The 23826-nt window shown below is 42.9% G+C and overlaps 1 protein-coding gene across 3 annotated transcripts; it reads left to right on the plus strand.

Moving 5' to 3' along the window:
• The first annotated feature begins 366 nt into the window (after nucleotides 1-366).
• HSF4 (heat shock transcription factor 4) lies at nucleotides 367-23467 on the plus strand. Of its 3 annotated transcripts, XM_035120987.2 has the most exons (12): nucleotides 367-639; nucleotides 8029-8137; nucleotides 9026-9153; nucleotides 9881-10005; nucleotides 10706-10781; nucleotides 11776-11840; nucleotides 12783-12882; nucleotides 15153-15277; nucleotides 16857-16962; nucleotides 18369-18434; nucleotides 19239-19345; nucleotides 20448-23467. In XM_035120987.2, exons 1-11 carry the CDS (start codon nucleotides 517-519, stop codon nucleotides 19296-19298), a joined length of 1083 nt encoding a protein of 360 aa, XP_034976878.1. In that variant the 5' UTR covers nucleotides 367-516; the 3' UTR covers nucleotides 19299-19345; nucleotides 20448-23467. The 3 variants fall into 3 exon arrangements, with proteins under 3 accessions (XP_034976878.1, XP_060131925.1, XP_060131926.1); XM_060275942.1 differs by lacking the exons at nucleotides 19239-19345; nucleotides 20448-23467 and having other exon boundaries at nucleotides 18369-18664; XM_060275943.1 differs by lacking the exons at nucleotides 18369-18434; nucleotides 19239-19345; nucleotides 20448-23467 and having other exon boundaries at nucleotides 16089-16894.
• The last annotated feature ends 359 nt before the right edge of the window (nucleotides 23468-23826 follow it).

The raw sequence follows: 23826 nt of genomic DNA on the forward strand, positions 1-23826 counted from the left end.
CTGTGTTTGTCCTCTTGGAAACCACAAGAAAAGCAGCCTAGAAGCTGAAAGACCAAATGAAATAAAACTTAAGGTGGCCTTCAGACAGGTCTGCTTCCACTATCGCTTCCTCAAAGTTGTGCATGGGGAAGGCAAATGGGCAGGAGCCACCCTTGGCCCTTTCCGGGGCTTCTGCTGACCTCCTGGCCTACTGTGTTTGTGCAAGCAAGTGTATTCTCTTTCCATGATGCTGCATCTTTATTCACGGCTTTGTGCAATGCAAATAGCGGTGCGCTTTCATTCTGTGCATTGTTCAACCCGAGGGTTGGCCATGCCTGCCCATTGTGCTGGGCTTGGAAGAGAGCCAGCAGCACTGCTGATGAGATTTTTGTGGGAGGAGGATGTTTTCTCCGCTCTGCCTGGATCGCTAAATGGTTTTGTTTTTCCCTCTGACACACGCACAGAAAGGAAAGGGAGCTTTGCTGTGAGGCAAGAGATTATGGCACTAGTGTAGTCACAGCACCACACACACAAACTATGCAGGACTCGTCCAGTTCCTTGGCTATGGATGGCTACCCCAGCAACGTACCAGCGTTCCTAACCAAGCTGTGGACATTGGTAGAAGATCCTGAGACCAACCATCTCATCTGTTGGAGTATTGTGAGTACAACTAACGTTGGGAGCTGCTAGTTTGCTGTTTGACAAGCCCTTGTAGGGCACTGTGTGTCATGCGCAACTTACAGGGGCTTCATTAGCTAGAAACTGGTATTGTTCAGGTACCTAACCTAACCAGTCTTATGCATGTTTAGTTACTTCTATGCCGTGTTGAGTTCAGTGGGGGTTACTCAAATGTAAGGTCTAGTTTGTGCATCAGACAGACTTGAGATGATGGAATTCTGGGCTACAGTGCTTCAGACTGTAGGTGGGCTGGAGTGTCAAGTTGGCTTGTTCTATGTTCCCAGCATAAGTTTCCTGAATGTAATAAGCTTAGTATATTGGGGAGAAAACGACTCCATCTCTGAGGGAGAAGGCTGTGCTAAACTTGATGTGCTTGTTGTCTGTGAAGAGCTTTCTCCACTGGGGAGCGCTTGGAAATGCAACTCCCCACCTACAGTTTGTGGGTCAGAATCCTAGCACTTCATTCTGCATGGTGCTGCATCAGTTGGTTCTCTACTGGGGAAGAGGGAGAAATTCAATTTGGTTCACATTTAAAGGTGAGCTAAAACTAATTCGCACTTTCCCAAACAATATGTGAACCGAGACATGGCCATCCTTCAAATTCTCCAAATTTTGCAATGAAATTCTCTAGCCAAGCAATGTTTGCATAAAGTGGGTAAAGTGCACATAAGAATGTATATATTAGTTACAATAATTACACAAATAATATACAAATATTAAGGAACATTGTTTTGCAAAAATGTGCATATTGGGAGAAACTCGCACCAAAATGCCAGTGAATAGTAAACTGATGCAAAAAACTAAATGAGAAATTGAAGTTTGTCAGATTTGACCATCCCTATGCGGGTGGCGCTGTGGGTTAAACCACAGAGCCTAGGGCTTGCCGATCAGAAGGTCGGCGGTTTGAATCCCCGCGACGGGGTGAGCTCCCGTTGTTCGGTCCCAGCTCCTGCCCACCTAGCAGTTCGAAAGCATGTCAAAGTGCAAGTAGATAAATAGGTACAGCTACAGCGGGAAGGTAAACGGCATTTCCGTGTGCTGCTCTGGTTTGCCAGAAGTGGCTTTGTCATGCTGGCCACATGACCTAGAAGATGTACGCCGGCTCCCTCGGCCAATAACTCGAGATGAGCGCCGCAACCCCAGAGTCGGTCATGACTGGACCTAACAGTCAGAGGTCCCTTTACCTTTACCTTTACTGTTTGCATGAAATTGTAGCTGCCTTCCCCATAGAGTTGTTCCTGGAGCTGTTTTGATCACCTGTTTGTTTATTTCACAACTGTCTGTCCATAGCTGTCATCTTGCATGGGAAGGCAATGGGCCTCACCACCTTTCTCAACCTGGTGCCTTCCAGATACCTTTTTTGGCTGCCTGATAATCTATGACCATTGGCCAAACTGCCAAGGAGCTCAGTGTGACATACACCGTTCTCTCCCTCCTCATTTAACCCCACAACTGTGTGAGGTAGGCTAGACTGAGAGGCAGTGACTGGCCCAAAGTCACCCAGTGAGCTTTGTGGGAGATTTAAACCTTGGTCTCCCAGGTCCTAGTCTGAGACTTTAACTTAACCACTAAAACACCCTGGCTCACTGGAAGCTGGGGCCCAGCAATATCGGGAGGACACCATGTTGGGCAAGGGGAAGCTGTGAGGATCGGTGCAGCACACAGACCCCCCCAAGTGTCCCTATTTTCCAGGGACACCCCTGATTTAGAGAAGCTGCCCTGGTTTCTGCTTTGATCCTGGAATGTCCCACTTTTCCTTAGGATGTCCAGATTTTCATTGAAGAAATGTTGGAGGGTATGCACAAAGGTTATTTTTCTATGGTGATTTTAATTCCCGATCAGTTATACTTTCAGTTGCTCCATTTTAGTAGCTTGTGAAGCATTTCTTGATGGCTCTAAAAATTAGTTTTTGCACATTACTGGCTGCTGTTTCATTTATCTTGTAACCTAAAAGCACTGCTAGTTTATTCTGATTACAGATAATGAAGTGTGTCAATGGTCATTGGCTGATATGGAGAAAATATAATGTTTGCTGGTTGTTTTTTTGTTTTTGCTGTAAGCAGAAATTAGTTAGATTTAACTAGTTTTACCTGACCTCTGAACATGGGATATATGTCTTGAATGCCTCTAAGTGTGGTGGTGCTCAAATCTACAGAACTTTTCTATAAAATTACCCACTAAATCTCTCAAACCAGACTTTAGAATCAGTAGTTAGATTTGTGGGTGAGAATTTTAAAATCATATTTTCACTGTGGATGTTTTATCTCTGGGTTGGGAGTAATGATGGAAAGAAAGTGAGCCGGGGTACTTTCTTTGGTTCATTCTCTTCTTCCCTCCTTTCAGACCACTCTTGTTTGTGAATTTGAAAGAGAAAAAAAAATCCTGCCTGCATCTTGAGCTAATTCTTACTGAGAACTGGTTCTTTGTCTGGTTTTTATCATTCTCGGTATGGATAACTGTATTCCATAAAAGTAAAAAATACATTAAATTTACATTCTGAAACATTGGGTGGTGCTCAGCTAAGTCATATTTAGAGCCATTGAAACCAATGGACTTTACTTATGTAAACCCAATGATTTATGTCTGTCTGCTCCATGACTAACATAGAATGCTGTTCTTTTGCAAAACTGTTTTAACTGTACTTTTTTAAAAAAAGTTTAAAATGCACTGTTTTGCTCTAGATACATATATGTGCACAAGCACACAAATATGATGTGTTGACAAATGTTTAATCCTACATGGGACTGAGTTGATCTCCCTCATACTGCACTTGGACATCACAGTAAACTGTTGTTTACAAGGATCCGTCCAGCAGACTGGATGTTGTGCTCTTGCACTCACCATTAACCCTGGTGTCAGCACAACACTAGGTGACTTGACTTTAAAGGGAAGAATTAGGAGTACAGTACACTTGATGTGCATTCCCAGTTCTTCTTTTTGGCCATGGCTTGAACTTTTTCATACTTGATGTCATATATGATGATAGGCCTGGAAAAGTTGAGTGGGATTTGCCAAGTACACCCTGATGATGTGGGTCTAATTAGGCGCAACATGCTGGAGGTTTTCCCGCTGTCTCACTAAACTGTGGATTGGTAAGATGTAAATGAACCTATCATCCTCTCCAGCCTCTTCCCTGATCGCAGGACTTAGAAGCATTTCCTTTTAGTCAACTGCAGTGTGTTTTGTCTGAACCAATAAACTGTCCTAATTTCAAACTAGCCACATTTGAAACTGTGGTTTCTGAAACTTGCTTGTTAGCCCCAGTTTTGAATCTGTACAGCATGGCAAGCCATGGTCGAAAGTTTCCCAAGTTCTCTACTTGCTTGAGGAGGAAGAGCAGGGAAGCATGTTAATATAGGACAGTGACATGGGGTGGAAAGTTTCTGCTGTAAACATCTAAATTTTTACTGTTCTTGTGGTTAAAAATTATTGGTGGTAATTAACAAATGCCATTGTAATGCTAATCAAAGTTGACAGTTTCAGTAAGTAATATTTTCAGGTGATTATCCATGAGAAGTGTATAAGTATGTGTTTTGTAAAAATGAGGGGTTGTGGAACTAAAACACAAAATACCCTTTAGTCTACAAGCATCCTGGGGCTTTTGGAGATGGTGTCGAGAGCCCCCCCCCTGCAAGGCAGAGAGTTTAAAGCTCTTTCTGTGCCTAGAAGACCCTTTACAGCCTTCACCCCAAACTTCTCCATTTTGGAGAAGTCATGCCACCTGACCTCTGCCACACACATCTGTTGTCTTACATCTAACATGAGATGTTAGGCAGGTATGAACTGGGAGCTAAATCACACACATGACCATATATGCTATGTAAGTGGCACATTATGGAGTAATGTTGATCTCAAGAACTTTGCATGTAAAACACATTTCAGGGAGCATCACATCTTGATGCTAATGAAATCAGAGAAGAGAATAAAGTTAAACCAGAACATTTTTCTTTTCATTTGGTTGGGGGGGGGGCATGTGTTTTTGTGACCAACATAAGCCACTCAGCCAACTAAGTTTTATTGTTCTAAACTCATCTGATTGTGTTCTTAACACAAATTTTCTTCTGTTTACCAAATTGGGAAAGCAAAACTATCAATACAATAAAGGATTATGAACCTATTGTCTATTTATTTGGAGAAGTCTTTAACTGAAGATTAGCTGGGGAAATAGAGACATTCTGGGTCACCTTGTGTCCTATGCTGCTGGATGCCGCGTGGAAAAACTGTTTTCAGATAATGAAACTGGGAAATTATTTTTACAGTGATACAGAACACTATAACTATATGGAAATGAAAAATGCTTCTGTAAGTTGACTTTTACATGGAATCGCCCAATTCCACCCGTAGCTGACAAGTCCCTCTGGGATCAGATCAGTCTCTTGCTGTCCACTACAACACAGTAGACCTCATTTATTAAAGTTTGTTTAATGGACCATTTGATAAAATAGTGGAGGTGCATATTTCACAGAAGCTTGTGGGCTACTTGCTTTCCTTTAGCACTATAGAACTACACTTGACTGTGGCAGCCAGTAAAACCAGTGCTTTTTTCTGGGGGGACGCAGGGGTATGCATACCCCTAAATTAATGCTGGTGGTCAACAAAAGAGGTTTAAAGACTGTCTCAAGGCAAATCTCATGGGCTTTGAAGACACTCGAACTCAGGACACAAGGGAGAAACGTGCTAAGAGGAAGGCACGCTTGGCTATTCCACACCGTGATCAGCTCCTGCCCGGAAATCAATGTCCCCACTGTGGAAGGACGTGTGGATCCAGAATTGGCCTCTACAGTCACTTACGGACTCATTGTTAAAACCTTGTTTATGGAAGACAATCTTACTCGGCTACGAATGATTGCCAAAGAAGAAAAGATCCCTAAACATTTTGTGTATCTAAGTTTGGCCTCATTGAGGGGCAGTGTTTCAATATGAGTAGGAAAATGAGAGTACCCCCTAAACATTTTTTAAAGAAAAAAAGCACTGAGTAAAACTATGTTCTTTTGTCAGTACTGGAGTCTGAACAGCAGCAGTGCACTGGAGGACTGCTAACTTCCACTGCTGACTAAGGAGGTCAGGAACATTAAGAAGACCTTTATTTAACAAAGTAATAATAGAAAATAAAATAAAAATAAAAATGTGCACCCCCACCCTCGAGACCATTCCATTGTAACTTTCCACCCTCTCAAAAATTCAACACCTCTTTCGGTGGTTTGACCCCTTTCCGTTTTAACAGTACAAATTCTACAAATACCTTCCATATCTCCTTAGAATTATTTCTCCTGCATATTTCCTATCTTACCTTAATAACGCATGTTAATTTATCATTAATAGCTATATCCCACACCTCTTTATAGCACTCTTCCATTTTATATTCACCTTGCTACTTCCACTTCCTAGCTATAATAACTCGTGCAGCTGTCAATAAAGGAAGAGCTTTTTGATGGTAAGAGCTGTTCAGCTCTGGAGCGGACTCCCAAGGATTGTGGTGGACGCAATTCCTGCTGAATGGGTATTGGGGGCAGGGGGGCTTGCTCTACCACCTTCTACTTCTAGTAAGGAAGCCTGATCCCTATTCAGAATTGGAAACTAGTAGTGTGTAATGTGCCGAGATCTATAATTGGGAAGAGGAGCCATATTGATATCCACACACACGGCTTGTTCATGCTTCCGTTTGCCCAGGTGCATTCCCCAGAGAAAACCCGTGGTTTAGTGCTGAGTCGGCCCAAATGGCAATTGGGTTTTCTGCAGATTGCTGTTTGTTCTGATTTAGCAGTAAAGAGTGTGTTTTCCCAGGGAAACCTGTGAGGCAAACAAAAAACAACTCAGATCTGTGCCTAGGAAGCACAGCACAAGTGGAAAACTTCTTGGCCTCAAGATTTCTTGGTGCAGGATGAGTAAAGTGTGAACGAACCCACAGTTAAGAGTATGTGTTATATCTACATACATATTTGCACAGTATCCGTGTGTACACATTTTGAGATTTTCAATAAATAACATACCGTACTTCAGTTAGAAAGAGACATAATCACACAAAATACAAGACCTTCAGATGTTGTACCACAGTTAATTACACAGTACAGTGTTTGTATTGTTGGCAGATCATAATAAAAAACCCAAGGGAAGCCCTTGTGGTCCATAAGAAAAAAAAGTTCCAAAAATGAAGGAAAATTTTATTAGGACAAACCAAGAAGTCACAAAAATGTGGCAACCTTTCCAGTTCTTCAAAACTTCCATCAGGCAAAATGATACACAAAGTGGGAAAGAGTTGGATGGGGATTTTATTATTATTATTTTGGTAGAAAAATCAGCTAGGATGTTGCAACAATGAGGTCTGCTTATGGGTTGGTGTTTCACGATGAAGACAGCAGACTTAAGTGCCTGTCAGGTGCTGAGGATCCAAATTACACAACTGGTTTCCTGGGGGGGGGGTGCTGGGCATGCTGACATCAGGTGCACCTGCACCCGTGACGTGCATGGTCCTGTGCAAAAATTTGTGGGTGCCCTGCCTCTTCATGGGGTAAGTTGTAGGGTCTGGAGCACCCACAGCCCCACTCATTTGCTACCTGTGGTTCTCTGCCAAGAGGCATTGATTGTTAAGCTATACTGACTGCGATTTTTGCATTGCATTGTCATTTAGCTTAGTTTTCTCCTTTCTATACTTGCCCACTAAGATATTGCTTAATGCATCTGACAAAGTGAGGTTGACTCTCCGAAATGTCACGATAAAATATTGTTACGTCTCTAAGGCACTCGCTCTTAGATTTTCCGTTCCCGAGCACAGTTCAAAGTGTTGGTGCTTACCTTTAAAGCCCTAAATGGCCTTGGTCCAGTATACCTGAAGGAGCATCTCCACCCCCATCGTTTTGCCCGGACACAGGTCCAGCACCGAGGGCCTTCTGGCGGTTCCCTCGTTGCGAGAAGCCAAGTTGCAGGGAACTAGGCAGAGGGCCTTCTCAGTAGTGGCGCCCGCCCTGTGGAACGCCCTCCCATCAAATGTCAAAGAGAAAAACAACTACCAGACTTTTAGAAGACATCTGAAAGCAGCCCTGTTTAGGGAGGCTTTTAATGTTTAATCCATTATTGTATTGTATTTTTCTGTTGGAAGCCGCCCAGAGTGGCTGGGGCGGGGTATAAATAATAAATTATTATTATTATTTATTATTTATTATTTCAAGTATCTAAATGTGAATTAAAGCACCAACAAACACACCTCAGAAATGGCAGCCAGGATGCAAATTTCAGCCCGTCCTTTGTTTGAAAATGCTGGTTTGTTATGAATCCGGTTTCACATATTTGTAGAATCTCAGTTTAGCATTAGAGCTTTATAGTAATGAGCAGGTAGCTAACATTGTTTAACTCTCTCTTTTTCCCCCTTTAAAGAATGGTTCCAGCTTCCATGTTTTTGATCAGAGTCGATTTGCGAAGGAGGTGCTGCCTAAGTATTTCAAACACAACAATATGGCCAGCTTTGTGCGACAACTGAACATGTGTAAGTAACATTCCCAAGATTTAGAAAGTACAGACTTGCTTGTATGATGGAGGAAAGGCCATGATTAAAATTATTTATTTATTTATTTATACCCCGCCCATCTGGCTGGGTTCCCCCTGCCACTCTGGGCGGCTTCCAACAAATACCAAAATAAATTAAAATATCACAGAAAAAAAACTTCCCTAAACAGGGCTGCCTGTTTTTAAATGTGGTTTTAGTACATTGCCAAACCTAAAAAGCAGAAGCACTAGAGCCGACTTATGTATTTGGCAACCTAGTAAGTTAATGTTTGTTAGAGACTTTTAAGTTTATTATATATTCACATATAATGACTGCCATGAGCAGCAAAAGAAGAAGAAAAAGGTGCCAGGTACTCTGTACTGGTGAGCAGCATCACAAAAAAGCACTGTTTAAAGGTGATACCAGTTTTCAAATCTCACTTCTCTTCAAAGAATTGAGATAAAAACAATAGCGACATAAATAAGAAGTTATATATCAGCAGCTAGCAAGAATTCAACATGAAGGAAGCAAGAGACAGAGAGAGGGGGAAGACTTGCTTTTCTGGGTCCACTTGCTTTTCTGGGTCCACAGCAAGGGACTCCTTTAATCTGGAAGAGGCAGGGTAGGCACACTGAGAATTCTCCACTGCCTCTCATCATCTTGGGGGCTTCACACAAAGTGGGAATAGTGGGAATATTGAAGATGTAGACTTATTGCTGATCTGGGATTTTGTCTCTCTGTCCTCTGGAACTGGCACACTGGTTCGCAAGCATGTGTTTGCCACATCCACACTTTTGTGCAGTCACAGGTGTATACCTAATGTGTAAATCAGCCCCACCCCCACCCCAGTCCTTCTGCTTCTCACCAGGCTTCTGTTTGTCCATTTAGATGGCTTTAGGAAAGTCGTGAACATTGAACAAGGCGGGCTTGTCAAGCCTGAACGCGACGACACTGAGTTCCAGCACCTTTATTTCTTGCAAGGCCATGAACACCTCCTTGAGCACATCAAAAGGAAGGTAGGAAACACAAGTCACAGAAACTATTAGTCTGTTGTGATCATGTGCTACGTATAGCCTGCTTGGGATAGGTTTACAAGTATAAAACCAATTACAAAAATATAGTCACATGTGATTAAAATATGCTATAAATAATTGCATCAAAACATTAAAATCAACATCCACAATTAAAATATTCAATGAACAAACCCATTAAAAGAACAAGCATTATGTTGTTGTTGCTGCTGCTGCTGCTGCTGTTGCTGTTGCTTTATTTTCCATCCTCTTTCCTAGCATGAGCTCTGTAGGATTATCTAAACCTGAGAGAGATCGTGTGACATCAGAGATTGCCCCTGCCATAGTCCAGGCTCCAGACAAGGGAAGGTGTCATCACCTGATAAAAATAACACTTGCCAGCAAATGTATTTGTTTCCCTGACATTCACCCACTGCATTTTTAGGAGTGCGCTTGCAAAAGCTCAGGAATGCACTGGGTGAAGAGGGCCTTGGTTGCATTTAGCATCCCCTGGATCAGGCATGTCAAACCTGCGGCCCTCCAGATGTTTTGGCCTACAACTCCCATGATCCCTAGCTAGCAGGACCAGTGGTTGGGGAAGATGGAAATTGTAGTCCAAAACATCTGGAGGGCCGCAGGTTTGACATGCCTGCGCCTGGATTGTGTTTCCTACCTCACACATTCACACAATTTATCCTTCTATTTCTGCTTCTTTCTTTGGTTGTTTCTACAGGTATCCATTGTGAAAAGTGAAGAAACCAAGATGCGCCAAGAAGACCTTAGCAGATTGCTGTATGAGATCCAGATCCTCCGGGGTCAGCAAGAGACAATGGAGTGTCAGGTGCAGGACATGAAGCAGTAAGTGAATGCTACCAGAAGCATCATGGCATTGCAAGGGGGTAGGACTAGATGACCCTCGGGGGTGACTTCCAACTCCACAGTGCTATGATTCTATGGCATATTACCTGTACCCAGTCTGACTACTGGGAGAATTCTGTGTACATGCAGCTGGAGTGTTACTTTTGGCCTCTTTGGATGAGACTTGCCTCCACAGAAGGTAAAGATACTGCAGTTACCTGAATATGGGCCCATCTTTACTCCAGATGTCAAACCTGTGATTTCTATGTCAAAGGTTAAGGGAGGTCTGACATTCAAATAACTGTAGACTCTCTCCAGTTTGGGTGAGCGCAAGAGCCCAATTTCGGCAGGAGCTGTAGCAGTGGGTCCAAATGGGCCCATAGAGAGAAGACAACAAAAATGGATGCAGCCTCATAGTTAGATTTCTATATATAAAACTCTACAGTTGCTCTAAGGACAACATTCCCCTCCCTTTAGTAAGAAACAAAAGTTACTGGCCCTTATGATTTCCATATTGTCAGTGCAATCCTATAAATGTTATCTTAGAAATAAGTCCCACTGAGGTCAGTGGTGCTTATTCCGCCGTAAGTATGTTTAAGATTGCTGCCAGAATCACGAAAGCCTACAAGTGCGCATTGACTGTTTCCTGTGATTCATTCAGAGACTGTGCCCTCAGCCTGCGGTTCTCTATTCCTTTCAGGCAGAATGAAGTTTTGTGGAGGGAAGTTGTGTGTCTCAGGCAGAATCATTCACAGCATGAGAAAGTGATCAATAAGGTAATGTTTCTGTTGATGCCAATAATGTGATGTGGGGGGGTGTTTGCTACTTGCAGAGCAGGGGGTGGTTGGCTCCACTGAAATTGGCACATGGTCAACAGTCGGCTTTCTCAAGGAACTCTGGGGAATGTGGTTCTGTGAGGCGGATGGGCCTCACAGAGGAGTGGGAAACTTTTTCAACCCAAAGGGCATATTTCCTCATGTCATTCGCACATGTGGCATTCCCACATGGGCAACCTCTTAGGTGCCACATGCCAATGCTTGGCAGGGTCAGAGGCAAAAGTGGGTGGAGCAATAGGATGGACTCTTGCCTCTGTACAATAGGTTACATTCCAGTCCTGCAAAAGCCTCATGTTTACACACACACACACACACACACCCATCTGTCCTGGCCCTCACAGCCTGAAGAAGACAAACTTTCTGAATTTGTGCAGATGCTTCAGGACCAGTGTAGCTACATTAAATGTCAGGAATCACCCAGGTTTCTGATCTAATGTGGCACAAAGTTGGGGTACCTTCTGTTGCCCCTGGGCAGGGTAGCATCTAACAATGTGACCACCCTCCCCAAATGTCCCAAATGAATGTTCACTGCATTCATATAAGAGTGCACACTTTTGATGTATGCTTACATACATGTCGTGGAAGATGGCCATGTCTGTGTCATCTTGCCTGCCCCAGTCCTTCATTTTTAGCAACTTGAAAGTTGCCTTATATAAGAAGTTGCCTTACATCAAGTCAGATCATTGCTCCATCTAGCTCTGTGTTGTCTACACAGACTGGATGTGACTCTCCGGGACTGCAGGTTAGGGAGTTTCTCAATGCACTACCTACATATATTGGGGATTGAACCTGGATCTTCTCCATGCAAAGCAGATGCTTGCAGCCCTCCTTCCCCTGGAAGGGAGCTCCTCCTTGTGTGAGCAGAGAGGTGGACGGTGGAGTGCTGAATCACTCTGCTGACTGACAAACACCTGACCTTGATTTCCCCTGACAGCTGATTCAGTTTCTCTTCGGCCAGCTCCAATCCAGCCCCAGCAATGCTGGAATAAAGAGAAAGCTGTAAGTACCCTCATGTGACTGCATGGACATGCACGGGCAAGAAACTAGTTGGGGGCTCACCCTTCATTTTCTCTCCCCCGCCCCCAGCTTAGCTCCAAGTGGCGTGGTAGGTCACCAGACCTGGGCACCATGGTGACAGAAAAATGAATGGGGCTGGGAACTGATGAGTCAGAGCTGCTGACAGGTCCCATTCAGTGCCTTTGGAGAACCACCCTGTCAGCTTGCTGTGACCTTTGTTTTAGTGGTATACAGGGGGATTGAAAGAAGAAAATTTGAAGAGAAAGGGGAGTGGAGGCAAGGTCCCCTGTGGAAGCCACAGAGAGGTTTTCCAGTAATATCATTACAGGGGGGGGGGAGAGGGAGGTGCATCAATGGGACTGTCAAGCCTCTTGGTCATGGGTGAGCTTATTAGGTGGCTGTAGACAGATGCAAAGTCTATGGAAGGCCTGTGATGGTTTGCCATATGGACAGCCTAGGAACATTAGAGCTGCCTTGCTGGAGTAGACCAAGGGGAGGTCTAATTTAGGACTCTAGTTACAGGAGTAGCAACCCCACAGCTCTGGGCTCAGAGGACAAGCTGCTGTATTTGTGAGCGAGGGGTGGTGTGACAAGTGTTGGCAGGGGCTGATGGGAGTTGTAGTCCAAAACATCTGGAGGGCACCAGGTTGAAGAAGGCTGGTGCTGTGGAAATTGCTTTGAATGAGTGGGGAGCCTAGACTTCATGGAGCAGTTTTCATGTGTTTGTGTTTCCAAGTGCCACCTGATCAGCTGAGAAGCCTCCTAAAGGCCAAAAGAAGCGCCAGCTGTTCTTTCCTCTAGCTGCCCCCAGAAAGATTCAGCACTCCCCCCCCCCCAAGAACCAGTGAGCTTGTGAATAGTGTTCTTACAAGTCACGCAGCAGAGTGACTGAGATGAAGGATTTGGGCTTCCTTCTCTCAACAGGCCTCTCATGCTGGATGATGGCAATTCTGCTCCACAAATGACAAAGTTCAGGAAGCATTTGTCTTTGGATCCCATTCATGACTCCTATTTCATCCAGTCGGTGAGTTTGGGATGACGTCCTGCTCTTGCCTGCTCTTATTTATTTGCAAGGTGCTAGCGATTAATCAAACATTTTTTAATTATTTTTAGACATACATCTGAAGCTGCCTTTCCCCCGAGTCAGATCACTGATCTATCTTGCTCAGTATTTGTTGTATACAGCACTGAGTGGCAGAAGCTCTCTGGGATTTCAGACAGTAGACTTCTCCAGCCCTTACTAGAGATGCCAGGGATTGAACCTGGGACTTACTGTATGCAAAACACATGCTTTGTCACACTAGGTTACCCTTTCAGTGCAGATACTTGCAAACACTGTGAGTGACAGCAGGTGCCATCTATGAAGAAGCAGGCATTCTTTCACATAAAGGAAACATTTCCTCTTTTGAAATGGTCCCTGCTGAAACAAGGGCCTGTGTGCTTCATCTGAAAGCAAAAGAGTCATGTTTCCACACACCCCTTGAAGATACAGTAGTTGCTTTATTCTTGTTTGCATCTATGCAAATTTAATCAATTATTCAGTTAAATTTAAATTCTAATTCATTTAAATCAGAATGCCTCCATGTTTTGCAAAAGCGAGTTGTAGGCAGCACATTTCTGTTTCACCAGGCCCTTTGGCTTTTAATTATCTGTGGCCTCAATGTTTTAATCCAGTTTAATAATAATAATAATAATAATAATAATAATAATAATAATAATAATATTTATACCCCGCCCTTCCCAGTCAAGACCGGGCTCAGGGCGGCTAACAACAAAAATATCAAAGCAAGCATAAAAGAAACAATTCAATTAAAATACAGATTAAATATAATGTTAAAATTCAATTTTAAAATTAGGAATCTACAAGTGAAACCTCATTTAAATATCTATAGGATAAAACCTTAGGGGAGGGTAACACCGGGGTCAGACTGAGTCAGTCCGAAGGCCAAGCAGAACAGCTCTGTCTTGCAGGCCCTACGAAAAGATGACAACTCCCGCTGGGTCCTAGTCTCCTGAGAGACTAGAGAGACTCCTGAGAGTCTCCTGAGAGAGCATTCCACCAGGTCGGGGCTAATACCTGTAATAGAATTGCCTTTTAGATTTTTCTTTGCTTTCTATTATCCCAGTTTCAATGTATCTGTCTGTTTGGTTCTTTTGTATTGTAAGTCACTTGGAGTTACTTTGTTTAAAAAACTGAGCAATAAAGTTAACAAATTAAAGAAACTTGACTGGAAAAAAACACTTTCCTTCAGGAAACATGTGCCCCCAAACCTTTGTTTATGCAAGTAATTTATGTGTTGAGGGTGGAGAGTTTAAAATGATTTCAGGGGAGATTTGGGGTGCAAGGGTAGTGTTAAGCACCCCTTTTTCACATACAGTACATGGATTTCCTCCTGCATATGTCCTGACATTAGCATCACAAGGCAAAAAGGAGGTTGGGAATTTGCTATGTAATGTGTGCCTGTTCCACACTAAGTGGGACCTTCTTCCCAGACCAATGTGTATAGATTCAATTGGCAAGAGAAAAAGCACAATTACCAGTAGCTCCATCAGGGCAGGATTTGAGGGCAGCCTCCTCTTCCCCTGCCCTGCTGCCTCAGAACTCCCCCCCCCCAAAAAAAACTTTAGCAGCTGGATACATTCTGAAGTAGAACCTTAGAAGACTGTGTCCTGTTCTGGGCACCACAGTTTAAGAAGGATATTGACAAACTTGAACGTGTGGAAACCAAGCCTTATGAGGAACAGGAGTTAGCTATGTTTAATATGGAGAAATGTAGACCAAGAGGTGATATGATCGCCATCTTCAGTTATCTAAACAACTGCCCAATGGAGGATGGAGCAAGCTTGTTTTCTGCTGCTCCAGAGGGTATGACCCAAACCAAAGGATTCAAATTACAAGAAAAGAGATTCTGACTCAACATTAGGAAGAACTTTCTGATGGTAAGAACTGTTCAGTACCTTGTAAGGTAGTGAGTGGACTCTCCTCCATTGGAGATATTTAAACAGAGGTTGGTTGACCATCTCTCAGGGATTATTTAGCTATGGTTTCGGCTTTGGAAGGCTAGGCTAGATGACCCTTGGCTTCCCTTCCAACTTTACAGTTCTGTGATTCTATGACTTGAAGTGGTCTCAAATTTAATATAGTCCAGTCTCCAATTGGTGCAGGTACTATATAAAGCACACATGACTTAAGTCTATAATCTAACGTTACCCAACTACACCGCTGACCGTTACAGCGATGCTTTACTGTTGCATTGTTAAAAAATATGTCTTTCCCCCCATCCTTGCCTGCAGCCATCTGCAGAACCTGCTTCGTGCTTAAACAGCCCTGCTGTCCCCGGAGGGCCAATAATATCAGATGTTACTGAAGTGTCGCCATCTAATGCTGTGGTCATGCAGCCTACTTCCAACAGGGAGAGGTAAGAAAAATCAAATGTTTTAGTGAGCAACATGGATGGACGTAGGAGACAGAAATAAATAAATGCCACAGGAGACTGAATAGGCCAGGGCCAGCTTTGCCATTAGGGGCTCCTCCAGATGGGTGGTTTTTGTCCCCCCCCCAATGTGTGTTCTGCAGCATGTGGGATGCTTTAATTGAGATGGCTGTATAGCAGGGGGTTGGACTAGATGACCCTCAGGATCCCTTCCAACTCTACAATTCTATAATTCTACATCACTGGTGCAATAATAATGCATTAGTGGTAGATTTATACTCAATCGTCTGCTTATAATGCTGCTTTTGCAGGATGGACTCTGCCTATAGTGAGAATATTGAAAAAGGTTTCCCCTGCCACTTCTGCCTTTCATTCCCCTCTCCCCCATTCTCTCAATTGGCACTTCCAATATTTATTTATTTTATTGCATTTATATCCCACCTTTCTTCCAACAAGCTCAGGGCAGTGTACATGGCCCTCGCCTTCCCCATGTTATCCTCACAACAGCCCTGTGAGGTAGGCTAGTTTGAGAGACAGTGATTGGTCACCCAGTGAGTTTCCTGGCTGCTTGGAGATTTGAACCCTGGCCTCTCAGGCTTCGTCCAACACTCTAACCACCATACCACACTGTATTCATGCCCACTGCTTCTCCACTCCATTTTGCACCCTCTCCTTGATATGGGGGAGGAACCGACTTTCATGCAGGTTGGTTTCTGCTGTGTGCCTAGTTTTGGCCCTGGAGTGAGTTGAAAGGAAGAAAGCATCAGGGTGGCGCTGAAACTTGTCTTTGGTTCAGGGAAACCTGCCTCCTGCTGGTCAAGGAAGAACCCATTAGCCCTGAGCAGAAAGCCGCATCCACAGATCCTGCTGTCCCCTTGATTGGCTGTAATGTCTGCTCAGACCCTCCTGTGTTGCCTGTTGCCATGGTTCAGTCTGTGTTAGACGGCAGAGGGAGCTGCGATGTGCCACAGCCAGCAAGTTTGCAGACACTTGACAGAAGAGGCAGAAGGGCACCTCTAGACAGGTGAGGGGAGGAGCGCCACTATGTGCTCTAGCACCACACTGTTTCATTGCTTGTGGATGGAGAGTATTGCATGAAGGCTTTAGTAGCTGCAGCTATGCAAATATTTGCTTGTGCTTGCAACTAGCAAAACACTGATTCTTTAGGTGTTCATCACAGCAAAAAGATCTATGGCAGAGATGGGGAGTGTGTGGCTCTCTACATGATCTGGACTACAATTCCCACCATCCCTGAGCATTGACTATTCCAGTTGGGACTGATGGGAGCTTGAGTCCAACAACATCTGGAGGGCCACAGGCTCCCCATTCCTGGTCTATAGCTTAACCTAATTTCAGGTTAAGCTAGGAAGCGGCTCCCGGCATGAGACTCATAGGATAATCCTATAACTTCCTTCAGAAACTTGTTATGAAGATAAAATGGGGGAAGACAAAACACCATGCCCTTGCTTTTTGTTTCTTGGACAACAGACGGAGGGAAAGAGTGTTGATCCACCTGTTATACAAATGCTTAACCTGAATCTCAGTTCCTCTTGTGTTTTCACAGAGCAGAAATCTCTGATCCTTTAGATGGTGCTGATTTGAATCTGGAAGGCCTTCAGATCCTTCTAAGAAACCAGCAGTATAATCTCGAAGCTGCCACTACTTTGGATGTAAGTTTTTGTCTAACCATGACAAGAGTTTTACAGTTCCATCATTCTTGTTTTTCAAAGTTGTAGAAGTTGCCCTTAGAGCAGATACAATTCTTCAAATCCATAAACTCCTTACATTGAACTAACTGGTTTCTGAATGGTAAATGGTAAAAGATACGCTTTGAGATGATTGGGTTTTGCTGGAAGATGTTGAGACTTGGCTGACTCAGTTAAGCTCACTAACTGGCAGAGATTTGTGGAATTAAAATGAATGCAAAAGTGCACCTTCCAGCACCAACATCTAATTATTTTTAACCCAGAAATTTGGCTAATGAAATATGAGTAAGCAAAATTTGGGCATTTCCTTTCCTTTTAGAAAATTTCAGGCAAAAGAAAGAAATGTACACAATACATGATTATTAACTTATGGAGCTCCCCGCGCCGCAATATGTTCCCATCACAATCACACTCTTCCTAGCCTGCCCCCCTCCGGTGCACAGAGAGTTTGAGTCAACAAAATTCAGCCACAGGTGGAATTTAGTTGCTTGGTCACCCACACAGGCTGCTCTGAGGGCCTCCAGGGGCTGCAGAATACCCACGTCTACTTTATTTTATAGCTTTCTTCTTCTTCTTCTTCTTCTTCTTCTTTCTTCTTTCTTCTTTCTTCTTTCTTCTTTCTTCTTCTTCTTCTTCTCTAGAGATGTTTTTAAAGAATTGGCAAAAACTGTTTCCTACAGTCTGAATAACAGAAATCACCGTGATTGAGATCCTACCTGTAGAATTAATTAAACAGTTTCACTCCACCCCAATATCTGAGTGAGATTCCAGGGGGTCCAGGCATTTAACCAGGGTTCGTGGTTCTTTGGGAATGAGGCACAGTGGAGACTGTGATGTATTTAGGATATATGGTTTATATATACATATATACAACCTGAGCCTACAATGGGGTGTGTGTGTGTGTATGTGCTCACAGCATTAACACCCTAATAGTGCCTTGCTTCCCCCATAGCCTTAGATTTGAGGAGAAATCAAACTTGGTTCTCTCTCTCTGGCTTCCAAGCCTGCCTCTTTTCCAGCTTCCAGCTCCTAGCTTAAATCACTGTACTCTCCACTCTGGCCTTTGTTTTTCTAACCAGTTGAGGAAGGGAGGCGCACCCATTTTCTGTCTGGCACAGATCCACTTCTTTTGTTACCTTAATGGCCCATTACCTAGGCTATCACCTCACCAGGAATTCGAATCCTTACATTTTAACACTTGCTGGATCTAGGGGTAAGAAGGGTATTGGCATACAGCCTACTTCCCCCCACCCCAAAGCAGGAGCAGGAATCAAATGAACCCCCAGAGTGGGCAGAGCAGGAATCAAATGAAGAAAAATTATATCCTCCTGATGTTTTTTATGCTTCATCTTACACCTTGTTTGTTTTAGGTTTTCAATCCCACTATATCTGCCAGTGAATGGAATTTGAATGATGTGGAGGCCAATTTGTCCTCGGTAAGACATGCATGTGCAGGATGGGAGAGGGAGGTGTGGCATCTGAACACCACCAAACACCTGTGGCTTTGAACTGGGGGGAACTTGAAGGAGACTCTGAGATAGGGCCGGACAAAGTCCCTCCACACAATACAAACAGAAACACATTCGCCTGGCCTTCATTCCCATGAAAAGTGGGGAGGGGAGAATTTCTAGGGCCTGGGCATAGCCAAGGGAGGATGTGGGGAAGGGCAGCCCCCCCATCAAGTTAATCAATACAAAATACTTAGCTGAGGTTCTTCCCCCCCTAACATAAAGCCTGCCCCCCCCCAAATATAAATCCTGGCTATGCCCATGTTCTCTAAGGTGAGTAGTGTGAATCTCTAAATACGTTCGGGTGTGGGATATGTTTACTAGAAGGCACTGGGTTGGCTTTTGCCTAGGAGCCCAAAATTTGTCTAAGGATGATGGAGAAATTTGATTCAGTTTGCATTTAAAGCTGAACCCACCAAACCTGCACAAGATTGAACAATATGCAAACCAAAACACAGCCATCCTTCCATAAATGAATTTTGCAATGCCGTTCACCAGCCAAGTAATATGTACAAAAGATACCGGTATTAGTGAAAATAGCATGAACAGAGTAGCTACGTGCCCAGACACAGCTGCTTTGGGTCTTAGACAGCCTCTCTCTGCATTAGTGATGATAGTTGCCTACCTAGAACAGCTATTTTCAGGATAGCAGATGTAATGTTACTGCTTGATTGGTTTCTCTGTCACAACCCTCCTCTCTTCCTGCCTTTGTATAATTGTGCATTGTTGTAGTTTGTGTTTTTGCATCAGGATGCAGATGCCAACTGTGGATCTGGAGAAGAATGCAAATAAGAGGTCCTCCCGAGTGTTAAATCCCCAAATTAATGCCTCTTGCTCAGGTACTGCTCATAGCTAACCTTCCACACAGAGAAGTGACAGTCTACCATGCAGAGGCTGATTTTGCTGGCAGAAGCATCCCTAATTAGGAGCTCTTTGCAAGCAATTCAGCAAGTTGTGACATTTCAGAGAGAAAGAACTTTTTGCTTTTTCATTTGGCCTCCTGTGCTTCCTTCTACCGCCTGTGCAATTTTCAGCAATGCAAGCCCCATCTCAATAACTGTCTGTGTTTGCACATAACACTTGCATAGCCAGGAGGACTCCAGAAGCATTTAATCTTAGGGTCTGTTCACATTGCTCAGTGTTGGTTTTTTGGTGCATTTCACAGCATTTTGCCCTCAGCAGTTCACATCAGCCTGCCTTAGTGTCAGATTCATTTCTGCTTGTCTGCGCACCGGGGACCCTTGCCAGGTCAGGGATGTCTTCACCCCTGCAAAGCTGTTCACCCCTTGACTGGAGTTGCATTAGAAATGGTTTGTGGAACAATACATCCAACAGTAGTCCTTTATAACAAAGTAGAGAATAAATGTGCATTATGGATAATGTTTTGTGAACATGGATCAAAAGCTCAGCACTGTGAATGCATGGTAACTGGAAATGTGAAACCAGCCCTTAATTTCCACTCATTTTGGCTTGATTCTAGTCAGTTGCAGACAAGTATTGAAGGTCACTTGGTGAGTTAGGTGTCTTTCTGTGATTCATGGTCATGGGCGGTCGGTGTGTGTGTGACTGGCACAAGAGGGGAATGTATAGTGCCTGAGGTAGGACATTGTAAAATTTTGCAGAGCTGCTAGAGGATTGTGAAACCCAGAGGTTCCACAGAAACAGAGTTGAAAAACACTGCATTAGAGTGAGTTGCTGTATGTTGTTGCAGCCTAACCTGACTTCTAAAATTCGAAGACTTAGCAATCCAATAACCTGAATAAAAACATTGGCTGGGTTGCTTGGTATCAGACACCTAGCACATGGACCATTGTCTTATTCATTGTTCATCCTCTCCTCTGAGAGAGTAGATGTTATGTCACGTTTTATTTAGATCTCTGCCAATTCTTGTTAACTGATGCACTGGTAGAAATATTCTCTATTTTCTATTTGTGTTCTTAGGGAGAGACGTCATTCTGGAAAGCATCTGTCTGCACTTTTGGAGGAGCAACACTATGAATGTACCAAAAAGTTTATCCTTGACATTATCAGGACCAGCTTGGCAAATGCCAAATCTAGCTTGGAGCCAGCTGAATGTCCTACTCATTCACACAAAAGGACTGTGCTAAAATTATAATTATTTGGGGAGGGTTGAATAAAAAAAATGGATGTGCTTCTGAGAATTCTAATATATATTCTTCTAGCTTGACTTTTTTCAGCATTCCCAACTATGGACATTGTTGAATTTGGGATTGTTGTTTTTTTGAACATGTGAAAAAATGTTACGACTTCACAGATAATTGTTGTACCTTTATATTTATTTATTTATTTTAAATCCTGCAAAGTTCAATTTCTAAAAGCAAACTTTGAAAATTTGTTAGTTTTTGGATGTACTGTATGTGATTTGTTTCTTTCAATTTGCACCTGCCTTTGCAAACCTGGGTAATCCTTGGAGAGTCATTACATGTCTTAAAATTGCAAGTGTGAGTGCAGTTTGCAGAAATCTATACGGCCTGTGGCTACAAATGCAGCCCTGACTTCCTGCTGATCAAAATACATTTGTGGGATCCAGCTTTGAGAACACATGGAACCTCTCCTCTCTTGAAATGACCCTTCCTTTCCTTATCATCTTACCCTGAACTTATTAACCCAAGATATCGGGGTCAGTCTTGGGAATATGAACTCATCTTACTCTCTCCTTTACCGCTTGCTTGCTTGCTTTGAAACCATGACTAATGCTAATATAGATTCCTCTCTTAATGTTTGAAACTTTGGTTTGATGTTAGTGTGTAACATCTGATTAAAAGGGAACAGGGTTAATCTAAACTATAGTTAGTTTTGATACAAATGTAATGTGTTGAATTATGGTTAAGGCTAATAAGGAAAAAGTGGAGGGTATTTGCATCAGAGAGGTGAGCTAAAAAGTGACCATATCTTTCCAGGGCTTACTCCTGATTGACAGGTTGTGCTTTGCTGGAAATCAGATTTATAAACCGTTGTTTGCTGGACTTGACTGTTATTTTTAGTCATCTAATTGTGCTACATGGTGTTCCAAAATGTATCTGTTTAGGGATATTTACATAAATCATTACCTAAGGATTATCTTGCATAACATTATGCTTTATTAAGCTGGAGTAAAGTGATAATGATGGATTCCTTGGGAGATGTTGCATCCAGACAGCAACTTCCTATGTAATAGGGTTGCATGATTTAGCATTGAAAGAAAAGCACAAGCAGCGGCACCTTTCAAAACGTTTGATGTGTATATTCCTGGCCAAGTCTTGCTTTGGACTGTCTTCCGCCCTCATCTTGTTGATTCCTTTGCCTGCCATGTGGTCCAGCAAGGATGAACATGGCATTCAACACAGTTCCTGGTTGGCTTGCAGGAATTTGGATCAGCATTCCTAACATCTGGAAAATCATTTGTCCCAGAAGTACCCACTGACAGGATTATCTCTTAGAAAGCTTGTTCCCATAAAATGTCCCTATGGAGGCAGCGGTGGGGCTGAAGTCACTGCAGAATTCCTCTAGTTAGCTGTAGATTTGTGCATGCTCCACATCTACACAAACTCCCTCCAGGATACTTTAAACTGTGTGTGATGAAAATAAAGGGAAAGTGAGACATATGCTGCTGAGTGAGAATGCATCAGTTGGCTTCCTTAGCTTTTACAAAACTTTGAGAGCAGCAGAGTCTAATTTTTACTTACTTACTAATATACTGCAATGCTTCTATACTGAAACTTTATCAGGTTTATTGCCAATTTAATGGCTATGGTTTCCCTAGATTGCTGGCACATGTAGCTTGGTGAGGATACTGAGATTTCTCTTATGCCACCCACTCAGAATGGGATTTTGCATGGTTAATTTGTGGGGAGAGAATGACTATTAAGCCAGTTCCGGTCAGTAGTTAGGCCTTTTAGAACAGAAAAAGAATGTGTTTAGGTCAGAATTAATTTTAGACAAGAGCTAAGTCTTGATAAACTATTTGTTAGAAGAACCTAGACCTAGAACATGGTACCTCATATCATAACAGAGTACCTCTCAGCATGTGCAACATGCCTTCCTCATTCCTCAGTAAGCACATATCTGTACTAGAGAGGCATTGATTTTTACCCTAGCACTTCCTAAGTTTAGAAATTAAGCACAGCCTCAGTGGTAGTGATGATTTATAAAGGGGCAGGTAGAAGGAATGCTTTAGCACCAGTGTGTGTGCCCGCTAACCATTTCTGTGCCAAAAGCTTCCTTACTCCATTGCAATCCCTCTGGGATCTGCATGCTAGCAGTTGACATGGACACACACACACACAGTATATGAATGCACATAACACAGTGTGCACACACCACACATTGTCTATATACCAAAGTATAGACACATTACAGATTGGAACACACAGCAGCACATGTGTACATGCACACAGAGCCCTCACCCTCGCTTCTCAGCTGATTTTCCACATCGTACCTTTGTTGGGCAGAATTATTTATGAAGGGTAGACAAGATGATTTTCTTCCCTTTGCAGCTTTATCACAATCTGTTTAGAAGCAATCTGTAATTTTTGTAGAATCTAGTGTTTGATACATTTTTGTAGCTCTCTTAAGACACCACTTGCAATGATACAGGTGCAGCATTTTTAAAAATGATATTGACTAAGAAGCAAATTAGCTCCCAACCCTTTTCTGATTATGAAAATGATTCACTAGAGTTTATACCCCTCTTACCTAGTTTTCTACAGAAAGTGGAAATCAAGGGGAATAGGATTATCTCTACTTCAATGAATTTTTCTTGAAAGGTGGTGTGTGTGATTGGTTTTCTTGGCTATTTTATGCTTTCATACTTGAAGTTGATGTGCTGAACCTGCAATTTTGCACTATGCTGTACATTTGTAAAGTTTTACAAGGTATGCTAATTAAAGAGGTTTTCTTTTGTCCTCATTAAGTTCTGCTTTCACAGCCTTTTATTTTCCTTGGATTCATTTCTCTGTGTATTAATATCAATATCATCCTATATTAGATAAACAGACTTGTCTCCCTATTTTCGCATCTTGCCTTTCCTCCAGGGAACTCGGAGGTATCTATGGGATTACCCTGTTTTATTTACCCTTGTGAGGTAGTTTAGGCCCACTCAGTGTTGGGGGCAGTGGGCTGCTTTGGCTTTGCTTCCCCTTAACACTGTCACCATGGGTTAAACTATAAAAAATCTTTATAGCAGTTAATGCATTTGTATAGGGGCAGGGATTGCATGTCTCACTTGCATTCTGTTAGAAGCTATCAACTATCCAGTCATAACTGTGTGCTTTTATAATTATATATACATAGAGGATCAGGGTGGTGATACATACTATTT

Source organism: Zootoca vivipara, chromosome 6 (genome assembly GCF_963506605.1).
Source record: "Zootoca vivipara chromosome 6, rZooViv1.1, whole genome shotgun sequence".
Classification (NCBI taxonomy): Eukaryota; Metazoa; Chordata; class Lepidosauria; order Squamata; family Lacertidae; genus Zootoca; species Zootoca vivipara.

Bases quoted from the DNA above. Each gene is read 5' to 3' on its own strand.
- HSF4 (XM_060275942.1), top strand. From the start codon at position 517: ATGCAGGACTCGTCCAGTTCCTTGGCTATGGATGGCTACCCCAGCAAC. The intron at 8,138-9,025 runs GTAAGTAACATT...TTGTCCATTTAG, and splicing joins TGTGCGACAACTGAACATGT to ATGGCTTTAGGAAAGTCGTG. The intron at 10,006-10,705 runs GTAAGTGAATGC...TATTCCTTTCAG, and splicing joins CAGGTGCAGGACATGAAGCA to GCAGAATGAAGTTTTGTGGA.